This window comes from Magnolia sinica, chromosome 2, assembly GCF_029962835.1.
Source record: "Magnolia sinica isolate HGM2019 chromosome 2, MsV1, whole genome shotgun sequence".
Taxonomy (NCBI): Eukaryota; Viridiplantae; Streptophyta; class Magnoliopsida; order Magnoliales; family Magnoliaceae; genus Magnolia; species Magnolia sinica.
The window spans coordinates 96,800,660-96,819,784 of record NC_080574.1 but is presented as its reverse complement, the minus strand read 5'-3'; the positions used below and the strand labels follow the sequence as shown (position 1 = coordinate 96,819,784).

The 19,125-nt window shown below is 42.0% G+C and overlaps 1 protein-coding gene across 1 annotated transcript in view; it reads right to left on the bottom strand.

Annotated features, from left to right (window-relative positions):
- LOC131237290 (probable amidase At4g34880) overlaps positions 1-19,125 on the bottom strand; it is a 34,899-nt gene that overhangs the window by 11,775 nt on the left and 3,999 nt on the right. The window contains exons 2-4 of the mRNA XM_058234989.1: positions 11,725-11,939; positions 10,114-10,353; positions 7,398-7,590 (exon numbers count right to left, since the gene is read on the bottom strand). Coding sequence (XP_058090972.1) covers positions 7,398-7,590; positions 10,114-10,353; positions 11,725-11,939 — 648 coding nt within the window. The remainder of the gene's footprint in view (positions 1-7,397; positions 7,591-10,113; positions 10,354-11,724; positions 11,940-19,125) is intronic.

The following is a 19,125-nucleotide window of genomic DNA, read 5'->3' as shown; positions in this document are numbered from 1 at the left end:
CGAAAAAAAACCTGAGATGAGTCACATGCGCTGGACGGTAGATGGCCCTCGGTGCATGTGCGTGTCCAACCGTCCACACGTGTGTGGGGCCCACAAAGTCAGAAATTGACTTCTAGGCTAGGATCGACCAAGGTAGGACTGCCTCCATGCCAAATTTCGTGTTGATCCAATGCACGGTTTGTGCGTAGTACTCTGCCGAAATGTCAGCCCCTCAGACGGGCGAGAATCTGAAATCTGCTTGTGCCTCGCTGTAGAAGAGAACTTAGGTACAAGAGAGGGTGAATCTGAAGATGAAAATGATGTAGAAGATGATAGATGTGGGGTGTAAAGATGCGAAGGTGATTTGGAATAGGTATAGCTTTACACCACAATAGTTAGCCCTTCGAGGAAGGGAGGGTTTCGCACCCAATTTGATTCTTCAACCCAAAGAGATAAAGAGGAAGAAAATGTATGAATTTTATTCATAAACTTCATACCAATACCTACATGGGGCTGCTTTATTTATAAGAAAACCTTAAACCCCAAAAGATAATTTTACCCTTGCACCATGTGCATGCATTAATACCAAAACTTAAAGCAAATAAATACTAAGCAATCAAAACCGTTCATGAAATTTCTAATAACAAAAGTAATCGAAACTAAAAATCCTAGATCATCTAACGTAGTGGGCCAGGATCATGAGATCCGATGGTAGAATCTATGTGATGATCGGGTCCACCCCAAAGCCCCATAGTGCAGCCCCTAACTGTGAGGCCCTCCAAAGATGTCGTCGTCGATCTAGATCAAAAGTGGGGCTCAACTCCTCCTCGAATATGTGCGTAAGGTGGGGGGCGTGCACATGATATCCCCATCAACTCTCCCCGGCTGCAAAGGTTTTGCCACCGGTGAAACGAAGCTCCTGAACTACTCCAAGATGTCTGGATCAAGTCTCTGAAGCTCCTCCTCAGTGAGCCACGTACTGTCTGAAACTGGGCGTGACTTCCACTTGACAAGGAACTTTTAAAAGCCGCCATCCAACATCAATACTATCTGATGGTCTAGAATATCCTCTATCTCCTCTCTGAGTGTGGGAATGGTTGGTATGGGAGGTAGAGGCTAGAAAGATCGGTCGGGAAGGAGCCATGGATTAAGGGAAAGGTCTAGGGAATCAGGATGGTTAGGTGAAAGGCCGAATAATATATCAGTGGTCCTCTGAAATGCAACTAGATTCTCTATATTAAATGTGGAACTAATTTCCCTGGAAGGTGGAAGATATACCATATACGCATTGGGACCGTTTCATTTTATAATTTTGAATGGTTCAGCGCTACGCGCGTATAATTTTTGAATGGCTCCTTGAGGATACCACTCTGGCCTAATGCGGACCATCACAGTCCCCTACATTGAATTCATTGAATAGTTTATGTTGGTCTGCAGAAAATTTGTATTGTTCATTACCAGTATTGATCTTTCGCCCTATTTCTTGATGCAATGAATGAATATGATGTGCCAAGGACTCTGCAGACTCTGATGACCTATGGGACAGAGACATTGGGACAAGATCAATAGGCTTCCTAGGTTTTATAACCAGTAATGACTTCAAAAGGACTTAAAACCTGTGGATCTATTGACAGAACTATTAAATGCAAACTCGGCGATAGGTAGTGTAATATCCCACATCCTGGTGTGCTCCCCCACTAAACACCTGAGTAAATTTCCTAGGCTCCTGTTAACCACCTCAGTTTAACCATCAGTCTGAGGGTGGTAGGTAGAAGAAAATTGGAGTCTAATACTCATCATATGCCATAGCGTCTTTCAAAAATAACTCATGAACCGCACATCACGGTCAGACACTATGATTTTGGGTAACCCATCAAGCTTGACAACCTCACTAAAGAACAACTTGGCAACATGAGATGCGTCCGAGGTCTTCGAACATGGGATGAAGTGGGCCATTTTAGAAAAATAGTTCAGGACAACAAATATGGAATCTTGTTTCCGAATAGTCATAAAGAGCCTAAGCACGAAGTCCATACTGATGTACTGCCAAGGGACGAATGGAACTAGCAAAGGTGTGTATAGCGCCATATTCTGCTTTTTCTGTTTTACTAATTGACAAGTACGACATTGCCCTATAATTTTAGTCATATCTCGCTTAAGGTTTGGCCAATAAAATCTATCCTCCACTAGGGCAATGGTCTTGTCTCGACCAAAATGACCCGCGACCCCTCCTAAATGTAACTCCCAGATATCCATCCAATATCAAATACCCACTGCTAGCTCCCGACGGACTCTCTAACAACGATGTGTGCACAACTCCAAAATTTAGGCACTCAGAATAATCCTCTCTGTCATGCTCGAGCTATGTGACTTCGACACTCATGGAATTGAGTAACGCGACTCGACGACTCAACACGTCGACAGACTTATTCTCTACACCAGCCTTGTGCTTAAGCACAAAAGTGTATTCTTGAAGGAACTAGACCCACTTGGCATGCCTAGGGTTTAATTTCTTCTGAGAGTTCAAATATCTCAAGGCCTCGTGATCTAAGAATAAGACGAATTCTTACGGCAATAGATAATGATGCCAATGGCACAACGATTGCACTGCCGCATAAAATTGTTTGTCATAGTTGGAGTATTTTTGTTTCACCTCATTCAGTTTCTGACTAAAAAAGGCGATGAGGTGCCCTTTCTGACTAAGTACTCCTATGCCGATTCCTGACGCATCGCATACGACTTAAAAATTTTTTAAAAATCCAGAAGTCGCGTGACTGGAGCTTCGGTCATCTTGACCTTTATCTCCTTAAAGACCTTCAAGGATGCCTTCGTCCATTGAAACTCTCATTTTTTATACGATACGTGATGGGAGCCATAATGGAACTGAAGCCTCAAATGAACCGTATACAGAAGGTGGCCAAGCTGTGAAAGTTGCGCAACACATGAATAAAGCACGGTTCAGGCCAATTAATGATGGCCTTGACTTTCTCGAGATCCGCCGACACTCCCTCAGATGGCATAATAAAACCTAAGAAAATAACACTACTAGACGTAAACGCACACTTCTTTAGGTTGGCATATAATTTTTCGGCTCTAAGGATCCCACGAACTTGCCTCAAATGGTTGAGGTGTTGTTCCTTGGTCATGCTATAAATCCGGATATCATCATAGTAGACAACCAGGAACTTCCCCATGAAGGGCCTCAACAATTGGGTCATCACACGCATGAAGGTACTTGGGGCATTAGTCAGCCCAAAAGGTATAACCAGCCACTCGTATAGCCCATCCTTCGTCTTGAAAGCCGTTTTCCACTCGTCATCAGGGCATATATGGATTTAGTGATAACCACTTTTGAGGTCAATTTTTGAGAAGATAATAACATTGGCCATCATATCCAACATGTCATCAAGACGCGGTATAGGAAACCGATACTTAATTGTGATTTTGTTAATGTCCCTACTATTAACACATATCCTCCATGTGTCATCCTTCTTAGGTGTAATAAGGGCGGGCATAACACACGGGCTCATGCTCTATTGAATAAAACCCTTTTTCTAAGAGCTCGTCAACCTACCTCTTCAACTCTGCATGTTCCTTTGGGTTCATTCTGTAATGAGGAAGGTTTAGTAAAGTCACCCCATGGACTAAATCAATGGCGTGTTGTATATCCCTCATAGAGGGAAGCTTATCCAGTAGATCATCAGGAAAGACATCACGAAACTTATCCACTACCGTAATGGTCTCAGTGGGTAACTCTACACTAGCCTCTAGTGCACTCTCCCTAGCTACAAGAGTGTACACCATCGAGTCCAACTCAGTCTCTCGCTCAAAATATTTGGCATTTAGAATATGGAGAGGCTTAAACTTAGACTTCGATTCCTTCATTTCCTTCGAGCCACTCACTACTCTTTGTGGTGGATTCCTTTCCAGTCGTGTTCTTGGGTGGAAGTGGATTTAGCTTGACTTTCTTGCCCTCAAACCAGAATGTACACACATTCGAACGACTAAATATGGTGACATCCCTATTATAGAGTCAAGGCCCACCCAAAATGATATGGCCAACATCCATGAGAACAACATCATACCAAAGTGTCTTTATATGATCCAAACTTAATAGGAACAAGACAACGGTGTGAGATTGGAATGAAAGTCTCATTAACCCAAGACACTATAGGGTTGGGGATGGGCTTCAAGCTTTAAGCCCAAACGGCTCACAATGCCAGTGGATGCCACATTGGCACAACTACCACTATCCACGATCATCTTGCAACTCTGATCACCACATTTTGCGTAAGTATAGAAGATTATGTTGCGGCGTCAATTGTCGGTATTCTTTGCTTGTGCAAAGGCGTAACGAACAACCGCAAGTGTCGCAGTCTCTTACGCTCCATCTTCCTCATCACTAGGGATCTCCACTGGCTCGTATTCTTCCTCCTCACCGTCTCTTTCTGGGGGCACTATTTCTACTTGTTCATCAATAAGGAACACCTTGGTGCCCTCTTTCATGCCATACTGGTGAGCAAAATGACTAAACCCCTGACATCTTTGTAAATTGAATTCGGCAAGCATCTAACATGTCATACCACTCAGAATAGTGGTCCATATCTGCCAACCAATCTAAAAAAGCCTTAGGGTCCAATTGGCCATTAAACGTAGGGGCCTCTACCCTAACTCCCTTGAGGAGTTGCGCATCTGGGTTATAATGATCACAATGCCCCTCACGAAGTGGGTGCACGCATGCGCACACATGACTATTTTCTTGACCACTCTAATTCCCTTGTCTATCCTCCTAACCACCTGCCAGAGATTGGGTATCTTCACTAATGGTGGTGTTTACTTGGGTAGAGGTTTCAACTTGATAGACGCGTGCATCTAATTGGTCCAAGCGATTATTAACCTGTTGCAAAGATGCTTTGATGCTTGCATCCATAGCGTTCAACTTTTGGGTTATTCTCCTAAGAGACTCGGTAAGTTGCTCAGCGTTCATGATAGGATGCAAACTAAAGCTGCGTCCAGTACACATGGGCATGCACTACACAACTCAAGGGGTCCTAAGATGCAACTATATGCGCCTAGAATCCACTATATGCACCTTAATGACATTAGATGATCCTATAGGATGCTATATGAAAGAAATAACACAACTCTACAAAAATCCAGCAATATAGCTATCAAAATAAATGGATAACAGAAAATTCGACAATGTGAACTGCTAACTTTCTAATAACAAAAATTTCAACAGCTTATATCATGAATTATGGACATCTAAACAACCCTAAATGAATGTGTGGTGTGTGTGTGTGTGTGTGTGTGTGTGTGTGTGTGTGTGTAAACTAATCCCTAATCATGCATTGTATTCCCCTATGAAAACCTTGTGCTCTGATACCAAATTTGATGCAGAACATGAAATTAAATATGACATGCAAGAGCTCAATCTTTAGATTATACCAATTTTAAATAATCACAAAATTTCACATCCTACATACGATCAAATATTTTAAAAAAAGGAAATCTATAGGGGTCCAAGCCTATACAATTTTAGGGCTAAATCAAATTAAAATTATAAACCAAACAAACCCAAAGGATTGTTAGAGTCATCCATTTTTGCAAAGGATTGTTCCCGAATTCAAGAGATTCACCAAGTTTCAACTTGGGGGAAAATCTGGGGTTCGAAAATTGGGAATAATTAGGATTTGAACTCTTAGGGTTAGGGATCTGGATTAAGGGGTTTGATTTAAGTCCAAAGAGAATGAAAATAGAACCTGAGATGAGTCACATGCACTGGATAGCAGATGGCCTTGGGCGCACATGCATGTCCAACCGTCCGCACGTGTGTGAGGCCCACAAAGTCAGAAACTGACTTCTAGGCTAGGATCGGTCAGGGTAGGATTGCCTCCATGCTAAATTTCGTGTCGATCCGATGCACGGTTTGTGCGTAATACTCCGCCAAAATTTCAGCCCCTCAGATGGGCCAGAATCTGAAACCTGCTTGTGTCCTGCTATAGAAGAGAACTTCAGTCCGAGAGAGGGTGAATCTGAAGATGGAAAGGATGTAAAAAATTATGGATGTAGGGGTGATTTGGAATGGGCATGGCTTCACACCATGGTAGTTAACCCTTCGAGAAAGGAAGGGTTTCACACCCAATTTGATTTTTCAACCCAAAGAGATAGAGAGGAAGAAAACGCAAGAATTTTATCCATAAACTTCATACCAATACCTACATGGGGCTGCTTTATTTATAAGAAAACCTTAAACCCCAAAAGACAATTTTACCCTTGTGCCATGTGCGCACATTAATATCAAAACTTAAAGCAAATAAATATTAAGCAATCAAAACCGTTCATGAAGTTTCTAATAACAAAAGTAATCAAAACTAAAAATCTTAGATCATCTAAAGTAGTGGGCCACGATCATGAGATCTGATGGTAGAATCTATGTGATGATCGAGTCCACTCCAAAGCCCCATAGCGCAACCCCTAACAGCGAGGCCTTCCAAAGATGTCGTCGTCGATCCAGATCGAAAGTGGGGCCTGCCTCCTCCTTGAATATATGCGTAGGGTAGGGGGCGTGCGCATGATGTCCCCATCAAAGTGTCATTAAGTTTAAAGATTTTTCTAAAAGGGGCAAGTGCAGGTGTACAAATATTTGTACTTCCTTTCCTTCTATGAAAAGTAGGAAAAATTATTGGAAAGATGTATTGAAAGAGTGAATATCTTGTAGTTTTTCATTTTGTAGGCATGCTAACCATTATTTTGTTTTTTGATTTAGCATTGTGCTAATGTTGCTATCCTTTTGATTGAACTTATGTGGTTTGACCTAGGATCTTTGATATTCCAACATGAAGACAGATGAATTGCTATCAAGCTTTTGAATTTTAGAAAGTTATAAGTTATGGTTGAGACCACTAGAAGGGAATGAGTCACCACCATTTTCAAACTCTTGTTCATAAAATATACTTATGAAAATTAAGAGTGCATGCAGTCATACAAATATCAAATAATTTCAAGATTAATCAAGTGTAGTTTAGTGCACAATTTCATGAAATTCAGTGCAACCAAAAACACACTAAACTAAAATTTTGAATTGCCGTTGAGCCGAGTATGCCATTTTTTTCAGGAGGTGGAAAAGTTTCACCAAGGAGTATATAGATCAACAAAATTACACCAAAAGTGGAGGGGGTGACCAAATTGATCAAATTGAGCAAGTTATATTTATAATGATCAAATTAATCTCTCGAAAGTAATTAAAGGCAACTAAATAGAACATGTTCTTTAGTTAATTCAACTGAATATAGCATGTTCTTTAGTTACTTCCAACATATCAATTTGATCATTTCTTTAGAAATGAAACAAAAAATCTTTCCCTTTCCATGAAATAATATTGGTAATCAAGTATATGATTTTAAGTAAATGAATACCTGTGCCGAGTATTTATTGTTGAAGGCAATCAGATCCACCAGAGATCTAACAGGAGAATGGACAAGCTCCGAAAGGTATGTATTTATTGATTCCTTGAACTCCATCAATAATGCAATTCGTGTCCAATTCGTACTAACTATTTCACTCACGTTTGCTATCTCCAAATTGTCCACCAAGATTGCACCTCTTCGCCTTCAATGAAACAAAATATATGGAGGGTTAGTTTTCTTTAATTGTCATTGCGAATGGTTTTTGCCTGTTGGGCAACCTCAATGCATGTGATGGACAACAGCCCATGTACCTTAAATGTCAAGGTTTGAAGATTCTATCCACACAGTATTTGATCTTTTTCACATTAGCAATCCATAGCGAGGTCTCATAGTTAACAATTCTGATTGCTATAGAAGCTCATTTCTAAACTAGAAAATTGATGTAAGACAGGTGAAGGACAAATTAATTGGAGGGCCAAGATTGAACAAATTTAGGATGAACGAGTTCAATTGGGTAGAAACGGCTTAAATGTGCACTATAACTTTTAGCGGCCATAGCTTTACAACTAGATCATGCATGTATAATATACCAATGGAAGAGATTTTAAAAAGAAAAAAGTTAAAACTTAGTCTTTTTAGTAAGTACCATTTTTCTTAGGGTCTTCAAAGTCTAACTATGGTCTAGAGTCCTTGTTGTAGACATTCAATTGTTTACGAGTTTTGGCAGGATTATACATCTTTTTAATATTTTGGAAAAGTGTCATGTTTCAAGTCAAATTAGGGTATGGGGTTTCTTTGCTTATATGAGGCCATCATATACATTGTAGACTTTAGTCAATACTATCAATTATATTTCTCATTTTTAGAGGTTTCACTCCTCTTGTGGATTCAAAGACTATTTTTGAGAAAAAGACGGTAATATCTTCTCTTTTATCCATGCACCAACTTCATTAAAAACCCAAGTGAACTATAGATATCCTTGGTCATGCATCATATTTGAATTACAAGTAGAAATCGGAGGGAAAATGAAAACTAAAGCATTCAATATTATTTGCATGAATACTATTGAAAATTAGCTTTATACTGTTTGGAAAGCATGTAGAAATTTTATTTTCATTAGATAATGGTCATCTCATTTCATTTGCAAAATAAATAAATAAATCCTAACTATGGAAAAGTCCAATGATTGCCTTCAGGAATTCCCTCTTTTCTTTGTTATCCAAACATGCTAGTACATCGAATTAAGGGAAAACTACATTCTTTTATTTGCAGTTCTATTGTATCCATTGTATCCAAACATGAAAAAAGTATAGCATAGCATATGGATAATGTAGCACAATGAATTCATTTCTCCCTACAATAAAAACAACCGCTAATACAAGTTTCTATGAGAAATGGCCACAACTTCAATCTGCATAAGACTCACCAATAATCTTGTGCCTACCATCAAATAACGTGTAAACATGGTTGGTTGGTTGGTATCCACCTCCATTTAAAAATTAAAATTTCAAAAGTCATTTTTAAAATGTATTACCCACCCACCCTTTATGGACTGTGGGAGACAAGAATGGAAGTGCTTATATGCATTTGAAAGCTTTTATATCTAGAGATATACTTTCATATATTGGCATAAATATATAGAAAGAAGTGTTCGTATGCATCTGATTGGATTACTAAGTTACAATCTAACCTATCACATGTGCATAACATTCATCTGGTCTGAAAAGCTTAGTCCTACTATGAAGATCACCCAGTGTAGAAATTAACCCAATCTACACATCAGGCTATCCAATCACCACACTTGACAACAAAATAAACACTTGGTTCCCTGAGTGATGGCCTCATGTGAACTCTTTGGCAGCACCCTTGTAGACATGACAGTTTGGATTGACCTTCGATTGGAAATCGAACTTTAAATTAATGAATTCTCATAAGAATATGGATGATCTATGAAGATATGTGGCCCACAAATCCATTGGATGACCAGGCCATAGTATTTTTATTATGGGATCCTCTGGTGGGCCAATAAAATATCCTTGCCCTTTCTGCCGTCTAGTGGAACTTGCTTGAAGCTACGTGTCAAGGATTGCCTATATGTGGGGAGTAGAATGTACTCGATTACAACTATATATGTTGGAGGAGCAATAATTTTGGAGCTGCGATATCTCCCACAGTTTAGATTGTATTTAGACTTTGGTCGATCATATAGTAATTAAAAAAGATCTACCAAAAGGTGGTAAGATTTCTTTAGCACAAACTCATATTTTAAGATATGACCCTGATAAGTGAATAGTATGTTGTTGTCCAGATTACGCTGGGCCATCAAATGAATGTTTTGACCATGATTTGAATGGTGATTGTGTTGTGTTTTGTTTGATCTTTCATGCCATCACATCAGGAATTAAAAGAGGTTTCAAAGAGTACCAAAATCTCATTATTTGGACATGTATGTTATAATGAGATCTGCAATCCACATTTTTTTAAATGATTCCTGAAGATGTGTCTATATCAGATGTTGATTATAAATGACGCATTTTTAGTAAACCAAAGAGAAAAGCTAATACCTCTAAATCTTTTAATAACTAGTTCTTTTTCATTGTGAATATTTTGTTAATTAGAGTGACTATTATATAGAGCAAAAGTCCAAATAAGGACCTTGTTGTAATTTCCCAAAATAAGTATCTCAAACAAGTGCAAAAGCAAGTGATAGTTTTTACTTTTATACCTTAGTGTACTAAGATGTTCCTCGAAAGTTTGCTTGATCGCAGGTTCTGAAAGCAATTCAAAGAATGGTTTCCTCACAATTCCTAGTCTCTTTCCTTTGAGCCCATCTGCCTTAAGAAACTGAGTGTAGCCACCGTGCGGAATAAGCTTGGATGCTTTCTCAGTTGCAGCATCTCTTGGGTCGAACCCAACAATAGCGTCCAAAACGTAAACTGCGTCCGATACTGTCCTACAGATGGGACTGCCACATGAAAGAAGCTGATCTTAAATTTCTGTCAAGAACATGAAGAACTGTAGTACATTTAACATGAATGGTGGCCCAAACACATGCGTATATCCACCATGCACATGTGATGCAATTCCATCAAGGGAGGCTGCTTGAATAGTGCACCAACCACACATGGGACATGGTTCCAAAAATACACTGATCTGATGATCCTACCCAACTGATTGTATTCCCTCCAGTGGATGTGTTAAATAGAACATGGTCAGGGGTCTAGAATGAGTAAAATCCAATGGTTATGCTCATGTAATTTACGTATATATGCCGAATCTACAATGAACGAGTGCACTCCAAAAGAACCCTTGTTAATTTTTTTGGCAAACCATTCAAATACTAAAGGGCTGCCATTTATTCCCAAGTTCTCATCCAAATTAAAAAAATTATTTAAAAGAGGAGTACCCAAATACACCACTTTTTTCTACGTACCATAATAGAATAGAACAAGAAATTTGATAGAATACTCTTTACATGTTGCTATATGAAATTTCAGAACTTCAGCTTTTGGATCCGCGGTCATCCTTCAACGATACAAACTACTTTTATGATGGGAAGAACCTTGGATAGGGTATAGCCAAAAATTGAAAATCATATATTAGAATATTCCAATCCTTTTTCATTTGACTCTTTTTACTTTCCATATGGAAAGTCTCCTTTACCATTGAATAAGCAAAGGGCTGAAATATTTCAATAAGGGAGTTTTCTTGGTTATCTTGTATCCACGACGAGGATAATCCTGAAAACAGTATGGGTGACTGAATAAATACCCTAACCAATAGTTTAAGTCCAAAAATTTCCTCGTGTAATGTGTAATACCTCTAAATGTATTTTAGCGAACCACAGAGAAGAAAAAGGAGTGGTCAAAAGATCACAACTGAAGATGCGATAACATTTAGCCAATGATTATTCTGCACCGTGGGTTAAGTATATAGCCTTGCATGAGTCAGCAAGAAGAAAGTATAATGAACAGTATGTAAAATAATATTATTCAACTGCCTGGTTTGGGCCCACTGTGATGTATGGATGCCATCTAAACCATGCACCAGGCGATTCCCACAATGACGATTGGATACCCAACAAGAAAGGCCGCACCATAGAAAACGGTGAACAACCCAAAAACCTCCAAATTCACATGGTGTCTTATGTAATGCTTGGATTGAACTGATTCTTGGGGAATCCGACTTTCACATTTGAATGATCCTGTTGGATGGGTTGGATGTCATGCACACACCATATTAGGCCCCACATGCAACTGTTGTAGAACAACCTTATTCTACATATGCAGAGGAGACAATTTTGAATGGTATTCAGGTCTTGGTGACCATCTCTTACCCTATTGTATCCTGCCTTGGAGAAATTGGGATGACTCCACTTCGACTGGTGAGGCCGACAGTGGGTTTTATGCCTACCACTGAATTGTAGCTGGAAGGGCAGATGATCGAACCAGCTGTCTCCGAGCCTAATGACACTGTCACCAGATTTGCAGCCACTGCAATGGCTGATCCACTGCTTGATCCACAAGGACTGGCCGACAACACGTATGGATTCTGCACTCACACAATAGAGTATCATCCTTACTACTAATTGTTATAATGCGGAAAGGGTTGCATTGGTGAAAATGATACGACTAGACTTGTCTAACTGAAGAGAGGAAATAAGAAGGGACGTGCATTAAATCACCGCAAAAGTCAAGAGGAATGTAACTGTGATGTACCTTCCATTATGTGAGGACCAAAACATTCGTGTGTAGGATGTGCGTATACTTATCAGGCACTTGATTAGCCAGGGCTTTGTCATTCTTTTGGAGCAGTCTTGTTTCAAGCTGTTTCTTTTTGTGCTGTATATGAGATATATGATAGATGTGGCCTGGTCTTTTTCTGGTTCCCATCCGAATGGTGTATATCCAGTTTTATATCAACAAAATTTCAGGTAAAAAAAATGTGGATGAGGCAAGCCCAAAAGGCAAGCTGATTGGATAATGGTAGCCATACAAAGGCCTCAAAAACTTATGAACAACTCAAAAAAGTAAGCAACATTTGTGATTCAGTGGGCAAAATAGATGACGATTGGATGGTCAATGTAGCTCACTAACTAGTTGTTTTAGCTCATGAACCATCCACAGTTGCCCACCAAATCAAAGGTCCACTTCTTGAACCGTATCTTCCTGGCGACAATGCTTTTTTGTTACATGATCAGATGGATCCAAGTGAAGATTTCTGGACTGTAAGTTAGAAATATTAGAGTAGATTTATTCTCTATTTTATTTAGTTGAAACTATTTCTCTATATGTGATCAGCTGGACCACTGAAGACTAGTTATTGTGAGTTGTTGGAAATATTAGAGTACTTGTATTCTCTATTTTATTTAATTGAAATTATTCCTCTTTATAGAGAAATTCTCCAGTGCTCTAGAGCACTTGTACGTTATAGTGCTCCCAGCTGCATCTGTCATTGGACCGTCCAATCGATCCACCTACACTGTATATTAAGTCCAGAACACACTTTGCAGGCTACCATGCAAAAACCACACTTATAGTATGATCCAATCCACCCTGATTTGTGAATATTTTTGTAGCCATCCTCTGACAAGCCATAGATGGGATGGTTAGGATTGCTTGACAAAAGTGACTCTTTAGAATCATAAGCAATGCATGATGGGTTCCAATAAATAGAGATCAAAATGTTGATTAGAGCTACTTTGTGTAAATGATATGGATTGTCCAGATTAAAGGCTAATTAAGATGAGCTTAGATACGACATTGCATTGCAGCCCATAAAAATCTGTGTTGGACCTAATGTATAGCCTAGATCAAGGGATTGGGCTAAGTGTCCCAATGCAAGTAGGAGCACTATAACTACAGTGCCCTGGAGCACTGGAGCAGTCTCACCCATGGTTGGCATCTCATCGCTATTGTTTCATATGAAGTGGTCCACTTCAGTTACAGAACTCTCTAATTTTTTTTGTTCCAGGTCCTAGAGTTGAGGATGAACCTGATGGACAGAGTTGATTTTACATATACTGCACAAGCCTCGGTGTTTTATGCGCTGTATAAAACCAATTTTGCAGAGGATACCGGTCCTCGACCAGAGGCTTTGTACGGCTGCATGGTGTAGTTTCATTTTTTGACGATCGATGCCAATGGTTTAATGATCCACACCAACCGTTACCGTGTAGACTGTCCCAAAAGGTATTCAGGCTAGAATATCCTAATCTCTTAATCATTAGCCTACAAACAGACCCTCAACAACAGAAATACAGCAACAGTCCACATTCAACGGATAAATAGACCATCCCAAAAAATCTTCTACAACAAACAAACAGACCATTGAGAAGAGAAATACGGCAACAGACCATGTTCAGATATAGCTTCGCGCACTGCCCATCCGTGGCGGGATGCAATAGACAACGTTGGGTGTAAAAATAGTTAAGTCGGATAGGTCGACCTATGGAATGGACCAACTCTACAAAATAGCACGGGCCCTCGAAATCTGAGCCAAGAAGGGCTTCTACGTCCAAGAATAGGCTGACCTTCAAGGAGGTCGACACAGCCGTAAGGACCCTCAAAGAGTGCAACTGTAAACTCACTCATATGGCCAATTGCCGACCAAGCCCATAGGTCGGCTATAGATGATTCCAAAATACGACCCTTAATCAGCAACATAGCTTGGCTATAGCTCGGTAATGACTCAGCTATAGCTCGATAATAGCTCGGCTATAAATCGGTGAAGTAGTTGCCCATTATAGTTTATCCACAGATCAAACAGTCCGATAATATCTCCAACGGCCCGAAGATCTCTCCCAAGATCTTCAAAAGATAAGATCAAATCCCAAAAGCTTCGGGACTGAAGTAAAATCTCTATATACATCCTGGATCTGAGTGGATTCCCCTCTGAATTATCAAGAAAGGCTCCTCATGACACTCATATTCTATTCCTAAAAATAAAAAGTACCCTTAACCTCTTAAAGGTACTTACATTCATCTCAATCCCTGACTGGTGACTCTTTTCCAAGAGATCATCCCCTTCCAAAGACCCAGAGTCCTAACTAAAGCATCGGAGGGTCCCCTTCTCCCGACCCATGCTCGTGAACGCTTTACGTCGATGGCTCCTCCAATTCTAAGACAAGAGGGGCAGGGATAGTCTTAGAGACCTCGGATTCTACATGTATGTAATATGCCTTAAGATTTGGATTCCGGGCCTCCAACAATACAGCAGAATACAAGGCCTTGCTCGTCAGACTCAAGTTGGCACCAAACATGGGAGCTCCGCATCTCAAAGTCTTCAGCAATTCACATTTGGTCGTCAACTAAATAGCTGACGCGTACCAGGCCAAAAAAGAACGTATAAAAGCATACCTTCGAAAGGCCAAAGAGTTTATCATCAGCTTTCTAAAATGCGCCTAATTCCACGAACCAAAAATTCAAAGGTTGACACGTTAGCAAAGCTCGCTACGGCAAATGAAGATGAAATCTCAAGATCCATTCCAATTGAATTCCTGGCCAAATCGAGCATCAATGAAGCCGACCTCACAGCCATTATCCCAACTGGCTCAAAAACTACATGGATGGATCCGATCACTAAATATCTCGAAAATGGCGAGTTACCTGAAGATCGAACGGAAGCACGATGGTTGAAGATTAAGATTGCCCGATACACCATACTCAATGACATACTCTACAAGAAAGGATTCTACCTTCCATACTTCAGATGCATCCAACCGGAAGAAGAAGAGTATGTCCTGAGGGAGATTGATGAGGGAATCTGCAGGAACCACTCTGGAGGATGAGCATTAGCACACAAGGTTATTTGACAGGGTTATTACTGGCTGACCATCCAACACGACGCACGAAAGCTCATTTGAAAATGTGACAAGTGCCAACGATTTGTGAATATACCTCGGAAACCGCCTGAAGAGCTCACCCCTATGGCTGGACCATGGGCATTTGCCCAGTGGGGGATCGACATCATTGGTCCACTCCCCATCGGTAAAGGTCAAACCAAGTTCGATGTGGTAGCTGTCGACTACTTTACAAAGTGGGTAGGAGCCGAACCACTAGCAAAGATAACTGAGCAAAGGATCAGGGACTTTGTTTGGAAGAATATCATATGCAGGTTCGGGATTCCTCGGACCATTGTCTTTGATAACGGTAAGCAATTCGATAACAAGCAATATCAGGAGATGTGCAATAACCATGGAATTCGCAATGTCTACTCATCAACACGACATCCGCAAGCAAATGGACAAGTCAAAGCGGTTAACAAGATCATCAAGCATCACCTTCGAACCAAGCTTGAGAACGCTAAAGGAGCATGGGCTAAGGAACTCCTCAAAGTCTTCTAAGCATACCGAACTACCGCCCAAACAGCTACCGAGGAGACCCCTTTCTCTTTAGCATATGGAGCAGAGGCATCACTCCCGTGGAGATCGGACTACTACAGCTGGGACGGACTCATTCGATGAACAAACTAATACCCAGCTTATGGCCCTCAGCCTCGACCTTCTCGAAGAACAAAGGGAACAAGCTGGGGTTCGGACTACTGTCCGTCAACAGCAAGTGTCACGCTTCTATAATACTCGGGTCAAGGTCAAAAGGTTTTGAGTCAAAGATTTAGTTCTCTGAAAAACGTTCCAAAACACCAAGGAGATAGGATTAGGGACCTTAGGCTCAAACTGGGAAGGGCCTTATGTGATATCGAGCACCAATGGCCTGGTTCATATCAACTAGAGGACCCTACTAGCCAGCTCCTCCCGCACCTGTGGAATGCCGAGCATCTGAAGATCTATTACCCTTAAGTTGGTCAGTACGACATTTACTATGCATCACTCAACTTTGAAACAAAAGTAATAAGAGCCCCGGCATACTACCCGACCTAGATCTAACTAAGTTCTGATCTATATGTGACCATGATCTGACCTACTCAACGTTTGAATGATACCTAATTTATAATCTAGGTTCAGTTCGACCTACTCAAGCAATGTAAACGAATACCCACATAACTTGGGAATTCAAAATTCAAAGAGAAGTCTTCTAAGTAAGAAGTGTTTCATTAATGAGGCATGATTACATCGGTATTACATCGGTATTATATCGATTACGATTAAAAAAAAAAAAAAAGAGTTGTACATCAGTCCACAAATGAATGAAGCTGGAGAAGGCAGAGGCAGATAATGCTTGGCGTGCTTGAAGTGCTTGAAGCTGAAAAAGGAAAAGGAAGATGGCGCTCGAAGTGCTTGAAGCCGAAAAAAGGAAAGGCATTGCAAGATGAAGGAAATAGTGCTTTGCAAAAACCAATCCTCAAACCTTGGCCTCGAGGGGCTGCTCGGGAGCCACCTCATCGCCCGATTGCCCGACCCATCAAAGCCCGACTAGGTCTCGTCAAGGCCGGACAAATCTATCTCGGGGAAAGAATCCTTCATGGCCTTGACGCACTCGTCTTAACCCTGGCGAAAGAGGTAATCTCTGTCATCCGAATACGATTGGGAGGCTTTGAACTCCTCCACCGCATCCTTCCGAGCCAGCGTGAGAGCAGCCTTTGTCCCGGCCTTAAGCTCCTCAAGCTTGCCCAAGGTCTCCATGAGCTTACCTCAGCAATCCACGTACCAAGCCCGAGCCTCTTCCAGCTTCACCGCCACCTCGGCTTTCTCCGCAGCAGCCACATCAAGGGCCACCCTCATAGCCCTTAGCTCGGCCTCTGCGGCCTCAACCTGAGCCTTCAACTAGGCCACCTTTTGGTCAGCCCCATCCACTAGCTCAAACATCCGAGCAAACTCAAAGTGCGCCTGTAGCACAGACGGAGCGAACTACAACAAAAGTAAAGAAAAGAAGTTAGGCACAAGCGAGAGAGAGGGGGGGAGAGAACACAGATTTGAAGGGTATCTTACCCCAAGAAGGCTCGTCACCACGTGGGCCAGAGCTGAGTCTACAAGGGAGTCAAACAGATTGTTGAACTCTGCCTCCAACGTATGGCGGTCCGCCCAAGGGAGGATCTTCTCGACGATCTGGCGGAGACTCCGTGGGTGAGCTACCCCCTCAGCATCCGAAGATCGAGCCTCAGCAGGAAGCTCGGTGGCCCCTTGTACTTCAACAGGAGTAACCTCTTCCGGGACGACTGTCCCTGCCGCTCTAGCAGCTCCAAAGGAGGCTTCCACCTCCATACCCTCTCCTTCTACCTCTATTACGATAGAGAAGACCTTGACCTTCTTCTTCTTCGACACCGCCGTCTCATCCCTGGCAGGAGGGGTGCGGAGTTTGGAAGGAGGCCGGAGCATGAGACGAGCTTCAGGCATCTCTGCATTCAACAAGCAAAAAAGAAACGTCGGCGGACTCTACAAAAGAGATACCCAAGTACAATAGCTCGGAATTAGGTCTTATCCAGTGGCTCACCGGTAAGAGCGAAGTCCAAGCCTGATTGAAGGATTAGCTCGAGTTGAAGCAGAACTCTCCAAGACCTTTTCTCCCAAGGGAGCGCTCTCGCCGCCTTGATCCGAGTAAGCGCTCCGCCGTCGGCCAAAGGAACTTGCTTGGGGACGACTGCACCCAAAAAAAAAACACACACACACACACACATCATCATCCACAACACGATCGAAAGCCGACCAATTCAAAAGGGCTAAACATGGCTATCTGAGAAATGTATGCCTAGGTCAAAGAATGCGATAGGGACCTGATGCTGATCTAAAGGCAGATCGGCTGCCTCCTAACACCCGGACGCCCAGAACCATCTATCCCTCTAGTTCTTATTGGACATCGGTGGGTCGGTAATAAGGCTCCCCCCAGTTCTTCGCCAGGCAGAAAAATAATGTCAGACGGCTGACTATGGTTCGGCTTAACTTGGTACAAGTGGAGGAATTCCTCCACCGTTAGCTCGGGCTGTTCTAACTCGGCCCATAAGACAACGAAGCCAATCAACGCCCTCCAACCATTAGGGATCATCGGCCAAGTTCAGCCGAGCAAGTAGTCTCCTCACCACTCGCTGCTGAGGAAGTCACAGGCCGCACTGAAGAGCGACATGGAAAATGGCGACCGATCCCTCTGGAGGTTGGTTCGAGAGTTCATCCCGCAAGGGAAGCCGCATCATCACCAACTCAGGTATGTGGTACCCGAGCCTTATCCGATCTTGATCCTCGGCAATGAGAGAGGAAGGCACCAGACCCCCCATCCCGTCCTCGTCAAACCCTTCAGGGTCATCCCCGACAACGGAATTAAGCTCCACATCCAGTGGCCTTTCTGCCGGAGACGGTTCGGTGGCTCGGGATGCCAAGAAATCAACATTCTCCACCATCCTCAATGACAATGGTGGATTCGACATAACTCGAAGTTACCAGACCTACTGTCATTGCCGAAAACCCCCTCCCATGAACTAACGGAATCCAACATTGCAGTCGTTGAAAGGACAAAGAAATAAGGAGAGGGAAAACAGATGATCAGAAGCTCACTAGAGCGATAAGTCCGTCCAGAATGTCGATGACCGCAGGCGCTGAAACCCCTTTGAAGCGTTTGGGCAGAGACGACTGGAAGAAAATGGAAAATGCAAATGAGGACGACCGAGCGCTAGGGCTTCCCTTATATAGGGAAGCCACGTGGTATCGATTAAGCACGACCATTAATTAGGGTTGCACAACGTCCCCTCAACTTCCCCCCTACGAACACGTGGCGTGACCCCACATGCTGCTCGACCCCACTGTCGAGTACAGAGCCACATGTCGTGCTCTCATTCAACTGTCACCAAAACG